The sequence below is a fragment of the Sebastes fasciatus genome, chromosome 1 (assembly GCF_043250625.1).
Source record: "Sebastes fasciatus isolate fSebFas1 chromosome 1, fSebFas1.pri, whole genome shotgun sequence".
NCBI lineage: Eukaryota > Metazoa > Chordata > Actinopteri > Perciformes > Sebastidae > Sebastes > Sebastes fasciatus.
This window is the reverse complement of record NC_133795.1, coordinates 8,862,991-8,880,672: the sequence shown is the minus strand read 5'-3', so window position 1 is coordinate 8,880,672 and position 17,682 is coordinate 8,862,991. Positions and strand designations below refer to the sequence as shown.

The 17,682-nt window shown below is 38.9% G+C and overlaps 1 protein-coding gene and 2 long non-coding RNA genes across 6 annotated transcripts in view; all 3 read right to left on the bottom strand.

Moving 5' to 3' along the window:
- suclg2 (succinate-CoA ligase GDP-forming subunit beta) overlaps positions 1-12,031 on the bottom strand; it is a 131,957-nt gene extending 119,926 nt beyond the window's left edge. For all 4 annotated transcript variants that reach the window (XR_012591598.1, XR_012591600.1, XR_012591607.1 and 1 more), the window contains exon 1: positions 11,876-12,031. Coding sequence is in view for 1 of the 4 variants with exons in the window: in XM_074617390.1 (XP_074473491.1) it covers positions 11,876-11,992 (117 nt within the window). In the remaining 3 variants the exon portion in view is untranslated. The remainder of the gene's footprint in view (positions 1-11,875) is intronic.
- LOC141757387 (uncharacterized) lies at positions 3,700-8,824 on the bottom strand. Its single transcript, XR_012591642.1, has 3 exons — positions 8,527-8,824; positions 5,487-5,638; positions 3,700-5,113 (listed from the first exon to the last, which is right to left on the bottom strand). It is a non-coding gene; the product is annotated as an uncharacterized LOC141757387 (long non-coding RNA).
- LOC141757435 (uncharacterized) lies at positions 6,939-8,360 on the bottom strand. The gene is made up of 3 exons (XR_012591652.1): positions 8,187-8,360; positions 7,878-8,024; positions 6,939-7,246 (listed from the first exon to the last, which is right to left on the bottom strand). It is a non-coding gene; the product is annotated as an uncharacterized LOC141757435 (long non-coding RNA).
- Positions 12,032-17,682: the final 5,651 nt, after the last annotated feature.

Below are 17,682 nucleotides of genomic sequence, written 5' to 3'. Positions count from 1 at the left end.
GTTGTATAGATATGAATGGTGATAAAACGGCAAAAAGTGACAACCACAAAGCATGGTAAACGAGACGAGGTCTGTGTTTGAACACTGGTCGAGCAGGTTGCCGACGGAGCAGGGAGCCCCGTAACTCCCCACAGGGAGAGAGGACGCAGCAAGCACCAAGTCCACGGCCCCGGGAAGCGACGAGGTCCGGGCTGGGGATGTTCTCATGACCATGGGCCATCTTCACCACGGGCTTTTCTAAGCTGACTTAGAGCCGGTCGCGGCAAGGCGTAACAATATTTTCGGTTAATTGTTAAATTGTGGCGGGTCTAAACTGTCTAGGTAATTAATGGGAAACACCGAAGGCTATAACATGACGACGACCCGCAAATTAATATATTGAAACCGTTTCAAATATTCAGAATCGATGTGTATCGAAAAATCTATATTTCTGACGACACTACTTTCTATGTCCTTGCCCTTTTAAAGCTAAGGTTGTGCCCAGACCATTAGAGTATGGAGAGAAAAATGGCATCTGTCTGTTAGAGTGCTGGGAATAGAAGAGTAGAGCAGAGACAGAGGCGGGAGCAGTAGAGCATGGCTCCAGGATTTAGATCAGTCAGATAGATTTGCATCATTGGCAGGTCTTTAGGCAGGGCAGGTCTAATCTCCTGCAGACAGGCTTAAGAAAGGAAAACCTGACTGTTGTGTCTCCACAGATAGGGATTTCAGTAATTAGCATAGCTAATAAGAGAGGAGTCATATTCAAAGGTGTCGAGTCAAAGGGGAAGATAACGCAGTAATGAGGAGAAGGCAAGGATGCGCAACTATGTCAAAGTTCACCGCTCCCGTATAGACATCCAAGTCCACATGCATGAACATGGTTGCAGGAATTGATTGGTGCTACAAGAGGGATTCACTGATGGTCATGTTAGATCTATCAAAACAGCAAACCAAGGTTAACGTAATATGTTTGCACCACTTTAACAATTATTATGGCAACTGCGTCTAGGACAAAAACTGTCTGGTCAAATTTTGACATGCAGCCAAAGCCTCTGAGGCTGTATCAGTAAAGGACTACAACAGCCAGCTGTGTGGAGACAGTTTACTACTTTTAGGGCAGCTTCTTTATTGGTGTCTTTATTGCCACTAGCAGCAGCCATGTTGCTCTGTAACACAGTGTGTACACTCACACTGTAACACCGCCATCACTGTTTTTACGACACAAAAACCATACAATCACGCTGCCGGATTGATCCTGTTAGAATTCCCTCACATAGCTGAGGGCAACTCAGGTCTCAATGTCTTGAAAAAAGAAAAGTTCATAGGGAGCGGCACTAGGCAAACTCAATTATGAAATCCAAATCACACTTACGATAGGTTTGAAGGTCTAATTCCAAAGATGATGGATAAACTAGTACGGCAGCTGAACATAATCTTCAACATACTGCACTTCCAATGAATTACAGCTGTCAGCAATCACCAACATTGTTTTCTCAACTAATTTTCAGCATCACTCCCACTTCTCCCTCATTATCTACACTGGAACAACAGCAGAAGTTAAGCTAATAGGAGTGCATTCACTCATTGCATTCCCTATTTCAGAGGCTGCCAACGTTTCCTAATGACTGCAGCCCTTCTAAATTATTGAAAAAGCCTAAGCACCTCACCAGCTACAGAAATGGCTATTAACCTTGGTGAAGTGATATTCAAATCCAGTTAGAGCTAACTTCGTCCTCCAGTATTCCTTGCGGGGAGGAAATGTAAATGTGTTCTTGCTGAGACAGATGGGGAAGCCGCCCGTCGTTTGAAGTTCCAGCAAAAGAAGTCGTTGCAAGCGGAGGGCTCTCCACCCCCCTCTGTAAAATATTCAGGACCGAGTCTCATTGAGCCACCTCTTCCCAGTGTGTTCCCTTCAAACCATGCTGGGCTTCGACACTGTTGGGTTATTGCTAAGCAGGAACACCTTACAAAAAATAAAAACTTAGCAAACGTTTACAAATTCACCACTGTGCAGCGACAGTGAAAAACAGCCTGAGGATTATCTCGCTGTGCAGACAAGAATTCAGGAGATTTGATTTATGAGAGAGAGAGAGAGAGTGAAGAGAGAGAGAGAGAGAGAGTGAAAGAGAGAGCGAGAGCGAGAGAGCAGGGGAAAAAAACACAACATCCCACTCCCCCTTTAAGAGCATCCTGGAGCATCACCATCTGAATATTGTGATGTCCTTTGCATTGTTGTTGACAAATCATCTCAAATTGAATTCCTCAGCTTAGCTGACGTACTGTCAAAGCTGATTTGATTCTATTGTAGAGATACCTGGCTGTCAATCACTTTAGGCTCTGATACTGTGCTACAGACCAGAGAGAATCCCTGATCATTACTCTTATCACCTGGCGAGGGAGGGAGAGAGAGAAAGAGAGAGAGAAAGAAAGAGGGGAGAGGGAGACACAAGTGGAAATAATGGAAGAGAGGTACCAAAGCCAGTAAATGTGAGATTAGAAATTTTGCAAAAGTTTTTTTTTTTTTTTTTTTAAGGGCATGGCATACACCACTGAGTGAAACAATACATTTTGGGAACACTAGATGTCCAGATTGTTTCAGATCTTGCATACGCAGCAGATGTGTGATTAACACAGTACAGAGTAGATAGGCAAAGCAAAGTTGGGAAATACATCTTAAACCTTGATTATATTTAGACATGTAGAAGGATGATTTAGTATTTTGATATAAATATCGGGGCCAATACCAAAATTATGCCTGATATCATAGAAACTTCTTGATGGTATTTATTATTATTTATTTCAGCTATAATAAATGTGACGAGTTTGATAATTTTGAATGGATAAACTTCATTTCTAATGTGGGTTCTAATGGGTGGGTGTACTGTAAGAGCTTAAAAATGTTGGCTCAATATAACCCATAACTTCTACATATTCCTTATAGTTTCTACTTAAATATCTTTGAAATTCAAATTACATACCTAAAAATACCTCCCAGCAACCTAACTGCCATCAGAGCAGCTTTCACTGTCGTATTCGTTCAGTATTCAGTATTGGGTCAATCTTCAGAGAAATCTTTTACTATTTATTCTATCCGGGTTGTAAATTAAAAAATAAATAAATAAATGTTCCCAATGCTGGTGATATTTGTCTTCAATAGTTAAATCAGTAAAAATTTAATATTAGCCAGTACCTTTTTGAGTCAAAGATTCAAGTGCCTTTATTCTTTTCCTCTTATCAAATTGTCTAGTAGTCTCCGCTGTGCACCACCAAGATGCAGCATTTAAACCTTTGTTCTCCACTAAAAATAAAAAACGAACTAATAAAACTATTTGAATATCTCATGTTACCGAGTGTATCTGCACCAGCTCTTCTGCCATTAAAAAAGCAACAGTATGTGTGATGTGATGTCACAACGCTGGAAATAGAAGAGATAGTGTTACATTTATTGCAGAGGTGTTTATCCGACTGTTTCACTACTTGTTCCATCAAATGTGTCTAATTGCTGGTGTTGAACTGTTTTCACTCTGCGTGCTTTATTAGATGGTGATGCTTCAGGTGATAAGATAAGCTTGTGGTATTTCTTGTCCTTATTGGAACAGATGGGATACTTAACAATATACATCATCAACCTGTTTAATGATGGACTTGAAGTAGCCAAGTCCCGTTAGGGACAGCCTCACCAACTTCAACGCTTTAAATAGCCTAAGTATCATAATATCTCTGCCTGTCATGTTACCCTGTAAATCTCTTTGGGTTTTTTGTAAGTCAAGTCAAGTCAATTTTATTTGTATAGCCCAATATCACAAAATACAAATTTGCCTCAGGGGGCTTTACAATCTGTACAGGATACAATACCATCTGTCCTTTACAGTATGACCCTCTCATTGGATAAGGAAAGACAAGCAAGAGAGGAGGGATGTCATGTTTACAGAGTAACAATATAATGAAAATACAACACAGACAATACATATGACAAAATAATTGTTGTACTGACAAGAAAGTCAACTGTGATTCTGGTAAGTTCCAATGAGCATTTGTCATTATTGCTGATATCTCAAAGGTGCTAAATGCGAGATTGGGAGCTTTTCTATTTCCTTCGCACGGCTCTCAACATGGTGACCGATAAGCCGGCGGCTCGCAGCTAACGGTGCTAACAGCGCTAACAGTGAAAACAACAACAACACTGCCGACAGAGCTAACAGTGTTAACCTGGGGGGGGGGGACCGGAGGTTGGGTGCTACACATCCGCGACGGCGCCGTCAGTCAGTGCGCTGTTATCAGCTGTAACCGCTGTAAGAGAGCAGTGCAGGACAGCAGCCGTGAGCTAGCTAGTGGGGCACACACACATGCAGGAAAATGCATTAAAAATCATGCGCAGCCAACCTGGCGATGTCAACAAAGCATGAAGCTCAGATTATAACACACACAGAGGGAGAATGACTTCATTCACTGCTCAGGTAGACATTGCTCTATCTTTAGATATTAAATAGTTTTTTTACTGCTATATTATTGCTCTGGATATCGTATAGGCACCTTTCAAATGTGATTGATTAATAGTCAGAACCACTGTTAAATTAATTAATAATGAAAATAATCAGTAAGAGCTGGGGCTGAGCGATATGGAGAAAATATAATATCGCAATAAGTTTTGATGATAATATTGTGATGATATTGTGCAGGGCTCTAGACTGCGACCAAAATGATCGCATATGCGACCTTTTTTTGGGAGTGTGTGAGTGAAACAGTGAAACTCAACTAACTAAGTCATGGAATGGATACATTTAGAATACTTACATTTATTTATAGCCAGGTAACAATAAAAGGCATTTAGACAAACTGAATATAGTATAATATAATTTATAATAAAATATTATTCAGCATTTATATAAGACAGAACACAAAAGAGAACCACATAACCATAGTAGAACACAATAGAACCACATCAGAACACAACAGATCCACAATAAGTACAAACAATGCCAACAACGCCAGAGGTGATGATGATGTCTGCCTGTCTATTATCTGTTTCTTCTGCTCCTTCCACCGTCTCGGTCTCTCGAATTTGGAAGCCAAATCTTTATGCATGCTTCCACCTCTGACTCCACGGCCCGGCTGCTTTTTGTCACAGCATCTAAGTGAGAAAGAAAACGCAATGTAAAAGAAGAAAAACAAAATAAAGGGTGTTCGTGAGCTAAGTATAATAACCGCAATGGCTCAAGACAGCTGGCGGTAATAATCTTTTTATTGACAGAAAAACTAATACTATGATGCAGCTAACTTCACTTTTACGACTTAAAAATAAAAGTAATTTAGTAAAATTTTTATGACTTCAAAATGTTGTTAAACTCAAGCAAGCTCCACATGGCTCTTAAACGAGTAGATCCTAGATGGCTGCAGTACAAAGACAGACAGGAGTTTCACACCTTCTGAGATGACAGACAGATGTTTTGAAGTAAATGTACAAAATATCAGTAATGATGAATAATATGTTAGCTGATCCATACCTGCTTCTGAAGACACTGCTAAGGGTCAACCTCCTGCCTGATGAAACAGCAGCTTTGTACAGTTCTAGGAGACTTGACCCCAAGGCATCAAGTCCATCCAGGAATGACTGCAGCAGATCTGTTGTGACTATTCTACTGAACTCTGCAGTTATCTGAAACAGACACATAAACAGCACAGATGAGACGTAATTACTCTTTTCCAATGAAGTAGCTAGCAGCATTAGCTCCAAAAGTCGCTAAATCTAGGGAGAAAGTTGTCAAGTCAGCAACACTGACAGTCCGTCCCTTCAGGCCTCCCTCCAAAGACACCCCCCCCACACTATTATCATTATAAATAAACATATCAATGAATGTGAATGGCGAACATGGCTATTGTTATTACTCACAGCTGTCAAGCTAGCAACTGGGAAGATGTGGAGACGTCCAATGAGTGCACAGGCAGAGTGTGTGCAGGCAGGCAGGCAGGCAGGTAGCCACGTCCAATCATTACATTTGAGCCGAATTAAATGATTGGACGGGTTATTACTGTGACTGCCACAGATACCGGAATGTTTTTCTTTTTTTGTCAGAGTATTTATCGATTGCCTTCAGGATGTAATGAGAATATCAACTAATATAACAAAAAAAATATTCTAAAATCTTTACCAACCCTGCCTTTAAATAAGAAAATGCACATAGTTCATATTCCAATTTTCAAGTTCATGTTCAGCCTCTGGTAAAGAAGCAGATGCAAGTATATCTTCAGTGTTCGAAACAAAATCCTCTTGAAAGTGTATGTCGTACCAAAAGCTCTGGTCTGTCATTTTCTAAGGTGGAAGACTTATGATTGCGACTTCTATGAACAGTAAATGTCGACAGCACACTAGACTTAAAAAAGCACCCTGCAAAGGGACATTTATCAACTTCTCTGTTTTTCAAATGAGTCTTCAGATGAGAGATATGTTAATATCACTAGGCTCAGAGAATGTACACAAATCATAGAATAATTTCTTTACAATTTTATAAGCTTCATGTACTGTATATGTTCTTTCAAATGATTTTTAAGTTCTGCCTGGGTTTGAAACATCATAAAACAATCTTTGTAAATACAGATGAGGCCTGAACCCCTCTGATAATGCCCATGACGCTCTTTGCAGTGTTGTAGTATTCTTCCTTGGCATTTCCAATTCATGAAAACGACTTGCTTGAAGAAATCTGTAAAGAAAAAAATTTAAAATTAAATTTTCTCTTCAAAATTTAGGTGACTCAGTTTTTTTAAACTATTTTTCTCACCTGAAAACAAAGAACAAATTAAGCAGTGTGTGCACAGAGGCTGTTCTACTTAAAGTTATTTGTGTTGCCAATTGTTTGACATAATTAAACTCTAACATAAGTTTGCAATACTTAATAGGCTATTTGAATATGCCTGCTGCTGTAATGACATAATATGAATCAATATAAGAACATAAAGAAAATGAATAAATAAAACTGAATTAATTAATCTATGACATTGTATTCATTTTCAACACAAACACCTGTTTGGATTCTTCAAACATGCAGCCCAATGCCTCAGAGGAAATAAAATAACTCTAGGGCAAGCATCAGAACTATTTACATTTACAGCTTCCTCTTTAGAGTCCACTCCGTGTTTTAATGGTGCCAGATAGAACCAGAACTGCTCTGGTGAGACGAGCACGAGCACGACAGTTCTGAATTACGAGCTGCGTCAACCGCTCCACGACCAACGGTAGAGAGAGAGAGAGGAGAAGTGGTCAAGAGAGCTAGGGTGTGTTCCAATCCGCATACTTCTGTACTTCATACTCATTATTTTGAGTGCATAGTGCGTTCCAATTGGGTAGTACGGCAATGCACTCAAAGTATCCGGATGTTGTACTCAAAACGGTCAGATCGTTGAGTGTGGAACGCTGGACACTTTCCACACTCAACTGCCTCCATCTTGGCTACGTAGCGGAAGGGGCGGAGCCACGACCACTATTCAAACATACGTAGATAACAGAATAAAACAATACGTAAACATACCGGTGCATTTTCAGCCAACAGGAGGAGGAGGATACATCGTAGGCGTAGGCGACGACGTTGGAAACGTAATTTCCACTTGGCTTTAATTTTTTTCTTCAACAAAGCAGGCAGATATTTTGGCGGGTAGTTGACGGGTAGAACCTAAAGGAGGCAGTAGCGCAACACAAAGGAGGCCAGCTGCTGTAAAACCCCGAAGAAGAAGAAGATATTTTGGCGGGTAGCGAGCCGCGGTGAAATGTTGTGATCGTCATTTCCGGTCAGTGTGCCACAGAGTATTCGATTTGAGACGACCCTACCCTGTTGAAATTTACGCACTACTCAAGTGAGTACAGAGTGCACATAGTACTTCAGGAAGTACGTGGATTGAAACACACTCCCAGAGAATGAATGGAGAGAGCGGCGGCAGATGGAACCAGAGTGAAATGTGTCATGGCGGTTAACGTTACGTCCTCTAACAGAAAACAAATCCACCGTGTGATTCACTCAAAAGTAAAAAAAAAAAGAAGAAAAAAAAGGGCCCTTAGAGGCTATTGCCTTGTTGAGATATTAAAAAACAAAACATACCAGTAGACGGTTAAAAAGCCGGCAAAAACGTTGGGTGGTGACTAAATGTTCTGAGGACAAACCCGTTCATGTCCGGAATAAATTAGGCTTGACTCTGACCGTGTAACGTTACGTAACTATCCAACTAACTAGCTAGCTAACGTTACATGATGGCACTTAGCTAGCTAAAGCATCTAACGCTAGCTAGCGGAGCTTTTGTTAGAAAGGCAAACAGGTCTTTGTTCTGCTTCAGTAACGGACATTCTAAATACGTAACGGACATTCTAAATACGTAACGGACATTCTAAATACGCACCAACCAACTACTGGCTTTGATTTACACAATGACTTAGCAGTTAGCAGGATAAACCGTTGTAATGCAGTTACATTCACAGAGCAGGTCACCAGGCAAGAAACCTGCAGTTTGATTTAACCACAAAAATTCAAACGCAATATTTAAAAGAGAATATGTACTCACCTCCTCTTTGTCTTTGTGTTACTCAGCGGGAAACTTCCAGAAATGTAACTTGACGTATCACTCCGCTCTGTAGCTCCGCGTACTGCTCCGACACAAGTTATAGTCCGTAGTCAGGTGCGACCCTCCGCCGCTGGAAGTAGTCCACTGTTGTTTTCAGTGTCACTATTTTAGCTTTCATTGGCCTTATTCTCTGTGGATAACCGGTTAGCACCACCTTTCAATTATTCATTATTTAATTAATTAATTGTTGCCGTTTTATAGTAATAGTCCTGTGTTTCTTTCTTACTCGTCTTTCACTACAGATGGCAATAACAAATCACAGTTAATGGAAAAAAGTTAATTTCAGACCCTGCTCACGCGCATCACACACTGCATGGTGCCAAAGTTTCGCTGTTCCCCAAAATGAAGCGGTCTATCGTTGATTATTTAAAAAAATTAAGAGAGAAAGGAGGAAGCTGGTTGTGAGGGAGAGTCTAACAGAGGTGCTGACTCAGACACCACAGATGATGAATGTGCAACAGGCACGGATAGACTGGCTGACAGACAGGTGAAGAAAAAGAAGTACCACTTTCAGCCACAATGGCTAACACAGTACCCGTGGTTATGGTACAAGGGGAACACTGTGCTGTGTTTTTATTGTAGGCAATGTAGTCCGTCCGTTGCAAGCAACTCTAAACTTGTTGGTTAAAATATTTTGCAAATATCAAGTTTCGAGGCATTGTCAATGTTTCACTGGGGTATGTAAATTAAGACAACTATTTATGAGCATGCAAGGTCATTGATTAATACCATGCTTTAACCCCAAAAAAAGGGTGCGACCAAATCATGTGCTTGTGCGACCAACTGAGAAAGTTGGTAGCACCAGTGCTACCAGTGGGAAAGTTAGTCTAGAGCCCTGTTGTGTCAATATTTTATGGTTGACCATTGGTGCTTTTAGAAAATATTCACACAATGGAATTTTGTATAAATAATCATCAGTAATGTGGATATAATGACTAAGTAGGTAAAAGGAAATAATAGAACAGCTAGAACAGTCTGGAAAGTTCCAATATTACTTCACTCTACTGTAATGCAGCCTTTAAAAACAGGAAGACACTTAAGCCATATTACAATATGCAGAATTCAAGACAATATCTAGTCTCATATCACAATATCAATACAATATTGATCTATTAGCCAGCCCTAGTAGGAGCTCTAGGCTGCATCCTGATGACCATGTTTACTCTAGCTTTATTGCTAGGGATATCCCACACATATGAAGAATCAGGATGAAGAAATGTTTCATTTTATTGGTATTCACGATATAAATCCTCCGGGTTTAATGTTAACAATGTGCTCCAGACACACCAGCTGTCAAAAACACCATATTCCACTCAATTTAAAACTTGTTCCAACTGTCAAGGCTCCACCAGTACCAAAATATATTACGGTAAAACAGCAAAAGCAGGTATGAAAAAATAAATATGACATGAGATTGAACTGTAATGCTAACACTGTGCAAAACAGAGTGTCCCTACTTGACTGGACCGATGTTTACAGTATCAACAGCTTACTGCTCTGTCCTTTCAGTCAGGAGGACATCTCCTCTAATGTCACAAACATTTATAAAGACACAACTCCAATAAAGACCAGATCTCTGATGCTGACTGAGAAGAAAAATATCAAACTGAGGCGTCGCTGCTTGTAGCAGAACATTGCTGATATGTTTATCCAGTTCTCCTGAAGCTTTGCAATTCATTACGAAAACACGACTCCACGTTCTTCTCTCAGTGAGAGTGTATTTGTTTGTTAGTCAATACAAGGCAGGGGGCTTTATTTCTGATTCCTTTTCGTGGCTTTGGCAGCATTTTTGTTTCATTCCCGTTTTTAATCATTAGGCCTAATGCTCTGTTTGCAAAACGGATAATGAAACAACTGTAATCATTAGCCATTGTGTGCGTAGTCAAACCTAATGCTGCGAGCTGGGAACAACAGCTCGCAAACAGACCCTGGAGGATCAAAGTGCAAGAGTTAACCTTTTCACTGTGGTCTTATCTGAAAACAGAAAACTTTGAACTATGTCCTGGTGGCAGTGTTCAGGTATATCTCCTTATGTTAGCTTTATAACCAAGCTGTGAATGTGTTAATAGGCCCAGGTATAATTAATAACATTAATTGTGGCCCTGTTCTATTTAGGTAGGCCAGGGCTCTGGTACTGTACATACTGGCTCACTGGAATAGCTGTGACACTAAATAGAATGAGACCGTAATTCATTTTAAATGGTCCCATATTGTAAAAAGTGAGATTTTCAGGTCTTTTACATTATAAAGCAGGTTTAAGTGCTGTATAAATACTGTTAAACTATCAAAACGCTCAATATACAGACAAATAATCGCAGCCCGTATTCAGAAATTGCGCGTTTGAAACAAGCCGTTAGGATTTCTGTCCATTCGTGATGTCACAAATATACAATATTTAGACCATTACACGGTTTCAAACGTAAACATTCTAAATGTGTCCCAGTTTATATATATCCTGGTTGCAGTGTATGTGAATAACATCAGCTGACAGGAAGTAAACATGGACCCGAACTGTTGCCTAGCAAAGCAATTCCGTTGAAAAGCACTAAAACGGAGCGTTTCAGAGAGAGTGTAAATACAGGTATATCCAGGCAGAGAGTATGAGGAAAATAAAGTGTTTTTTTTAACATTGCAGGATGTAAACATGTTCTATTAGAAACACAAAATGCAAGTATGAACCTGATAATGAGCACAATATGGGACCTTTAACATTTAAACCTGTGTTTACCCTGCAATGACATGTCAAAATGGCTTCTGTGATAAGGATCTACAATGACCTAGGTGCTCACATAGCACACTGTAGAAGTATCAAAACTAAACAAAGAAAATATAATGCAAAGACTGAAGAAAAACTTATTCTAAACTTGTAAAAAATTGCATATTATGTACACACACATACACACACATACATACACAGAGGGCAATCAAAGACTATATAGCAGGTCAAGAGGGACATAATGTTGCTGTACTTTTGTAACGTTTGTGAAGTTTAGTGAAGTTTTCCTCAGAAAAAACTCCAATAACTGTAATTTTGATACATGACCAGCATGATTCCACTATTTAATACACTGATAATATGTCTCAGTGAAGACAGAGTTGTTACATCACCAGCAGACAGTCACACTGTTCACCTTTGATCTTTGATCCCTCAGTCCTCTCTCTGCTCACATGATGCTAACCTGCAAGCCTCTTAGCTCCTCTAAACGGCTCCCTGAGACGGTGACAACGGACACACGACAGCAGAAACTACCCGACAGCATTGTCGGTAACGTAAGCTGTTAAAAAGTACCGTAAGTTTGTGCAGAAGTGTGTGTTTTGAGGTCGCTGTTCTCAGTCCTCTTGCTGCAGCCATGGAAGCAGCCATGTTGACACGGAAGACAAACGAGAGAGATGACGTATGGAGCATGTGCGAGTTACTACGGAGCCGCTCATTGGTCAGCTGGCAGACAGGGGGCGGGGCTTGAAGTGTGCAGGTTGAGACGGCATGGACATTGATAAGATAAGATATTCCTTTATCAGTCCTGCAGTGGGGACATTTGCAGTGTATAGTAGCAAAGGGGATAGTGGGGTTACTTTTCATCCAAATAAAAAATAAATTAAAAAAATCATGTCAATGTATGACCATAAAATGTGTCTGGTTATTTGTGGGTTTTGAGGACCTGAGGAATTTACATTCTGTGATTATACTCATATTCTTTTAAGCCTGGTTTTAATACTTTTTTTAAAGTCAATATTCTTAAATTGGACTGTACACAAATTGAAATAAAAGGCAATAATATTTCTGGTGCAGAAATACAATTAAATAAATAAATGCATAAATAAATGCATACATAAATAAATAAATATTAATAATAAATACATATTAATGCTAAATAAATAAATAAATATTAATAAAACATATTAATAATAAATAAAAAATAATATAATATATTCTTGGAGAGTATTTAGGGAGATGGAATAAGCAGAAAGTGTATTATAACAATTAAATTAAAATAAAATGTATGTGTGCTGAACTTTTGTTTATGAAAAAATTACATTTGAAAATACGTCTTTTTAACTCGGGACAACAGACGTAATTAATACAGATCTTTTTATTTTCCACTGAAGGTTGAAAATACAGTAGAACATAGACAAATGGTGAAAATGCTCTGAAACTTGGAACCTGAGAATAAACTGAACTACGGCAAAAACAAGATTTACAATTGAAGTGGGTTTGAGTATTACTTGTGTATTACGTGAATAATGCTTAAAATGTGCTAACTGAGATTAACTGGTGAATATAGGTTTGTTTTTTTTGTATGTTTTGGTTTGTTTTGATTCATCTCAGGATGTGTGTATTTATTTATTGAGGTTTAAAAATTCATGAGGTCAATATGTTGTTTTTTTCTAAGTAGTTGCGCTGTAAAACGTTGGTGGGTATACATATAATAATTGTGTCTGGATAATCCCAATAGGGGCGGGTAGTTCTTTGTGCATCATGTACATATTTATATTTATTATTAATATTTATGGCGGTATAATGTACACTTAAAGTATATAGTATTAGTTTAAAATTTGAAGTTCACTCAGTCCAATGAAAATGTATAAATTTCTAAATCTAAAATTCAGGCTGCACTGCAAGAGAATGAATGCTGTTGGCTGTTTGTGGACGGTGCTGGAAAGTAACTAAGTACATTTACTCAAGTACTGTAGGTATGCTTTACATGAGTATTTCCATTGTCTGCTATTTCATACTTCTACTCCACTACATTTCAGAGGGAAATATTGTACTTCTTACTCCACTAAATTTATTTGATAGCTTTGGTTACTTTGCAGATTCAGATTAATAATACAAAATATAATCAACAAATAAATAATGATGTAATATTATAGGTTATAATAGGACTTTACTGATCCCCGGGGGGAAACTTACAAACCACCCAGCAGTAGTATACAAAGTAGTTAAAATTAGCTCCACCTTTACCAACATTAACGTGTATTAATGCATCACTAATTATAATACAATAATATAATATATATCATTCTGCATAATGAGTAGGGTTGTCCCGAATATAATGTTTTGGGCTTTGAAGCTTCAGTGAGAAATATTTGAAGGTATTCGAAGCTTCACGGCGCGGCGCAGCAGGCTGACATGTTCTTCTTTCTGTCTGTCTTCATCTCCCCCGTTTCTGTGCCGCTGCTGCACTACTGTACACAAACACACCTCTACACACAACAAAAAGCGATACCCGTCTGAAAATAACTAATAATAATGAATGTGGAATATGTGTGTGTATTAATGTTGCGGTATTATTCATTATTTCATCAGCTATTTTGGGGATTTATATATTATTATTATATACTCATCCATCCATTCATTATCTGTAACCGCTTATTCTATTCAGGGTCTCGGGGGGGCTGGAGCCGATCCCAGCTGACATCACGCACACATTCACATCTATGGACAATTTAGAGTCAACAATTAACCTGCATGTCTTTGGACTGTGGGAGGAAGCCAGAGAACCTGGAGAAAACCCACGCTAACACGGGGAGAACATGCTAACTCCACACAGAAGGGCCCCAAGCCGGATTCGAACCTGGGACCCTCTTGCTGTGAGGTGACAGTGCCAACCACCTCACCAGTGCCTCCCTATATCAAAAAATAATTTACAAAATATCTTACCACTCATCAACTATAAACCGAGGAATCAAACTCTCCATTTTGTAATGAAACTGTGTGTTAGGTAAGTAAGGGGCTCTGGGAGATAACTTTCATAGAACAATCAATCCAGAACTAATGTACCAGTTGTTAGTAGTGATTTTTTTTCTTAAAAAATAATGATTTGGAGGTTGATTACCATGGCAACGGTCAAAGCTTCAAAGCTTTCAGGTCAGTAACATTTTGACTGTAGGGCTTTTACCTGTAACAGAGTATTTCAACACTGTAGTATTGCTACTTTTACTTAAAGCTGAAGTAGGCGAGATCGGAGCAAATATGATTAAAAAAATTGTTTTTATAAAACGGTCACTATATCGTGACAGTAGTACAAAAAATAGTAGTAGGAAAAAATCATGTGCCTCTGTGTCCTCCGGTGCTCCTAACGGCATCTGCAAGACTTCACCGACCGGAGGAAAACAAGCAGTAAGAGCTGATCTGATGTCTGCTGTTTGTGAGGTCACACTGACCTTTGTCCACCAAATACTAATCAGTTCATCCTTGAGTCCAAGTGGACGTTTGTGCCAGATGCAAGCAGTAAGAGCTGATCTGATGTCTGCTGTCCAGCTGCCGTCTATGAGACCCGGCTGTCAACCCCTCGCGAGCTCCGACCAAACGGTCAAACTAGGCAAATTCAAATATGAATCAATATTCTGTTACGTTAATCCATATTTCTCGCCTCAAATGTTTACAGAATCATTTTGTAGTGCACGGTTTAGCCGTAAGTTTTTTTTTGATTAATGTGTCTAAAAAATAAAACAACCCCATGTGAATTAAAAATGTTATTCATTCATTATTTCAATAATTGATTCATTCATTTTACAGTGAAGTCGGCAAATCGTTTCTAAATGAAAAAATATGTTTGTGGCTATTTACCTCAATAAAACAGACACAATAAATCTTTGTATTTGTCAGTGGGATAGAGTTTAATATTCAAATTGCTCATTTTAATCCTGTGATAGACAGGAGTCTGCACTAAATGGCCCAACATTGATTTTGAATGTCTGAGCCGCTCCAGCTCCATCCAGCGTGTGACCTTGTGAGCGGGACAAACGATCACCGTGCTCAGCTGAGAGGTATTGGTAGGCAGTCGAATTAGAGGGCGTGGGATGTGTGAGCTGATCTTGTCTGAATAGCTAAATAGCCCACTCACACAGCCCTCCAGAGCCCTCATTACATGCCGCATCTTGAAAGGGCAGAGAGGGCAAACCGATCATAAAGAGCAGTGATTATGACAGAGGGAGAGAGAGAGAGGGATGAGATACTCACTTAGAAACCATCAGTGTCAGCAGGCTGGGGAGGACAAGACGGAGGGGAGGAGATGATGATGAACTGCTACAACCTGGAGATCTTTTTCTTTTAAAAGCCCCGTTATGGTCAGAAAACTAAATCTACATTGTAAAAACCTTGACAAACTTTTAAAATGTGCAAATGTAAACCACTTCAATGTCAGCTGAGAGGGGATCTTCTCATGTTTATTTGATAGTTTTGTTCTTAACCCGCTTCTTTTGGGTGAGAGCTTTTGATAGTCAGTGATCCATATTCTACACAGTGAGATATTCTTTGACAGTTAAGGGCACAAATGAAGGGAAAAGCGCTGCACTGGCATAATATGTTGTCAACAAATCCTTCAGAATGCATAAAACGTGTCTCTTTGTGTCAGGGAAGAGTGGCGCTCGACTTAAGTCTAAAAATTCACTAAGAGCCGAAGACAAGCGGAATGACTAAAAAATGATTCACTTGAACATTTTCAGGCTTATGTTTCTTTTTTTCTTTGTCTCACCAGAGACGTTTTTCTCCTCTCCAAGGAATTGATATTCAGACAGGACCGTCAGAATATCAATGGCCCTTACTAATGTAATTCAACTTTTCTCATTTGAGATGTTGTCCCGTCTCGCAGTGATAGCAATAATTATTCTCCCAGAATACAAAGCAACTCGTGCTGCTTTTTCTTGTTTACTAATCATCTTAAATTTGTGACACATTTTGGATTTCACAGGGCACTTTTACAAAGAAGCTAATATTCCCTTTATATTATCTCATCCAAAACTACAAACTACTTACTGCCTCGCAGTTGTATGCCTCCGCCACCCAGTCAAGTTAAAGTTTACATCCATGTCTGTCCAAAATGTCATCACTTCATCATTTTATCCTATTAGACATTTGTGTAAAATTGTCATAATTAGCCTATGAGTTCTTGAGTTATGGCCAAAAACGTGTTTTGTGAGGTCACACTGACCTTTGTCCACCAAATACTAATCAGTTCATCCTTGAGTCCAAGTGGACGTTTGTGCCAGATGTAATACAGTTCCCTCGGATGGACAGACGTATGGATGGACAACCCGAAAACATAATGCCTCCGGCCTAGCTGACGTCCGCGCGGATGCATCAAAACTAGGTCTGTTTGTGATTAATCACAAATTAATCACACATCTTTTTATATGTTCAAAATGTACCTTAAAGGGAGATTTGTCAAGTATTTAATACTCTTATCAACATGGGAGTGGGCAAATATGCTTACTTTATGCAAATGTATGTATATATTTATTATTGGAGATAAATTTACAACACAAAACAATGACAAATATTATCCAGAAACCCTCACAGGTACTGCATTTAGCATAAAAATGATGCTCAAATCATAACATGGCAAACTCAAATCCAGCAGGCAACTACAGCTGTCAGTGTGTCAGTGTGCTGACTTGACTATGACTTGCCCCAAACTGCATGTGATTATCATAAAGTGGGCATGTCTGTAAAGGGGAGACTCGTGGGTACCCATAGAGCCCATTTTCATTCACATATCTTGAGGTCAGAGGTCAAGGGACCCCTTTAAAATGGCCATGACAGTTTGGAGCATTATTTAGCCTCCTTTGCGACAAGCTAGTATAACATGGTTGGTACAGATGGATTCTTAGGTTTTCTAGTTTCATATGATACCAGTATCTTCACTCTATAGCTTTAAAATGTAGCTGCTACAACCTAATAATTGCAAGTTGCGTTAATGCGTTAAAGAAATTAGTTGCATTAAAACTAATTTGCGCTAACGTGTTATTATCACATTAACTTTGACAGCCCTAGTAGTGGTACTATAGTGTAAAAATACTCTATTACAAGTAAAAGTCCTGCATTCAAAGTCTTACATAAGTGAAAGTACAAAAGTATTAGCATCAAAATATATTTGAATATCCAAAAGTAAAAGTACTCATTATGCAGAATGATCCATTTCAGAATATTGTTTATTATATGATCAGATTATAACTATTGATTACTATTGATGCATTAATGCGTTCATCACTTTAATGTGTTCATCACTTTAATGTTGCAGCTGGTAAATGTGGAGCGTATTTGAATACTATTGTTGGATAGCTCAACCTATAATAATAAATCATGATCTAAAT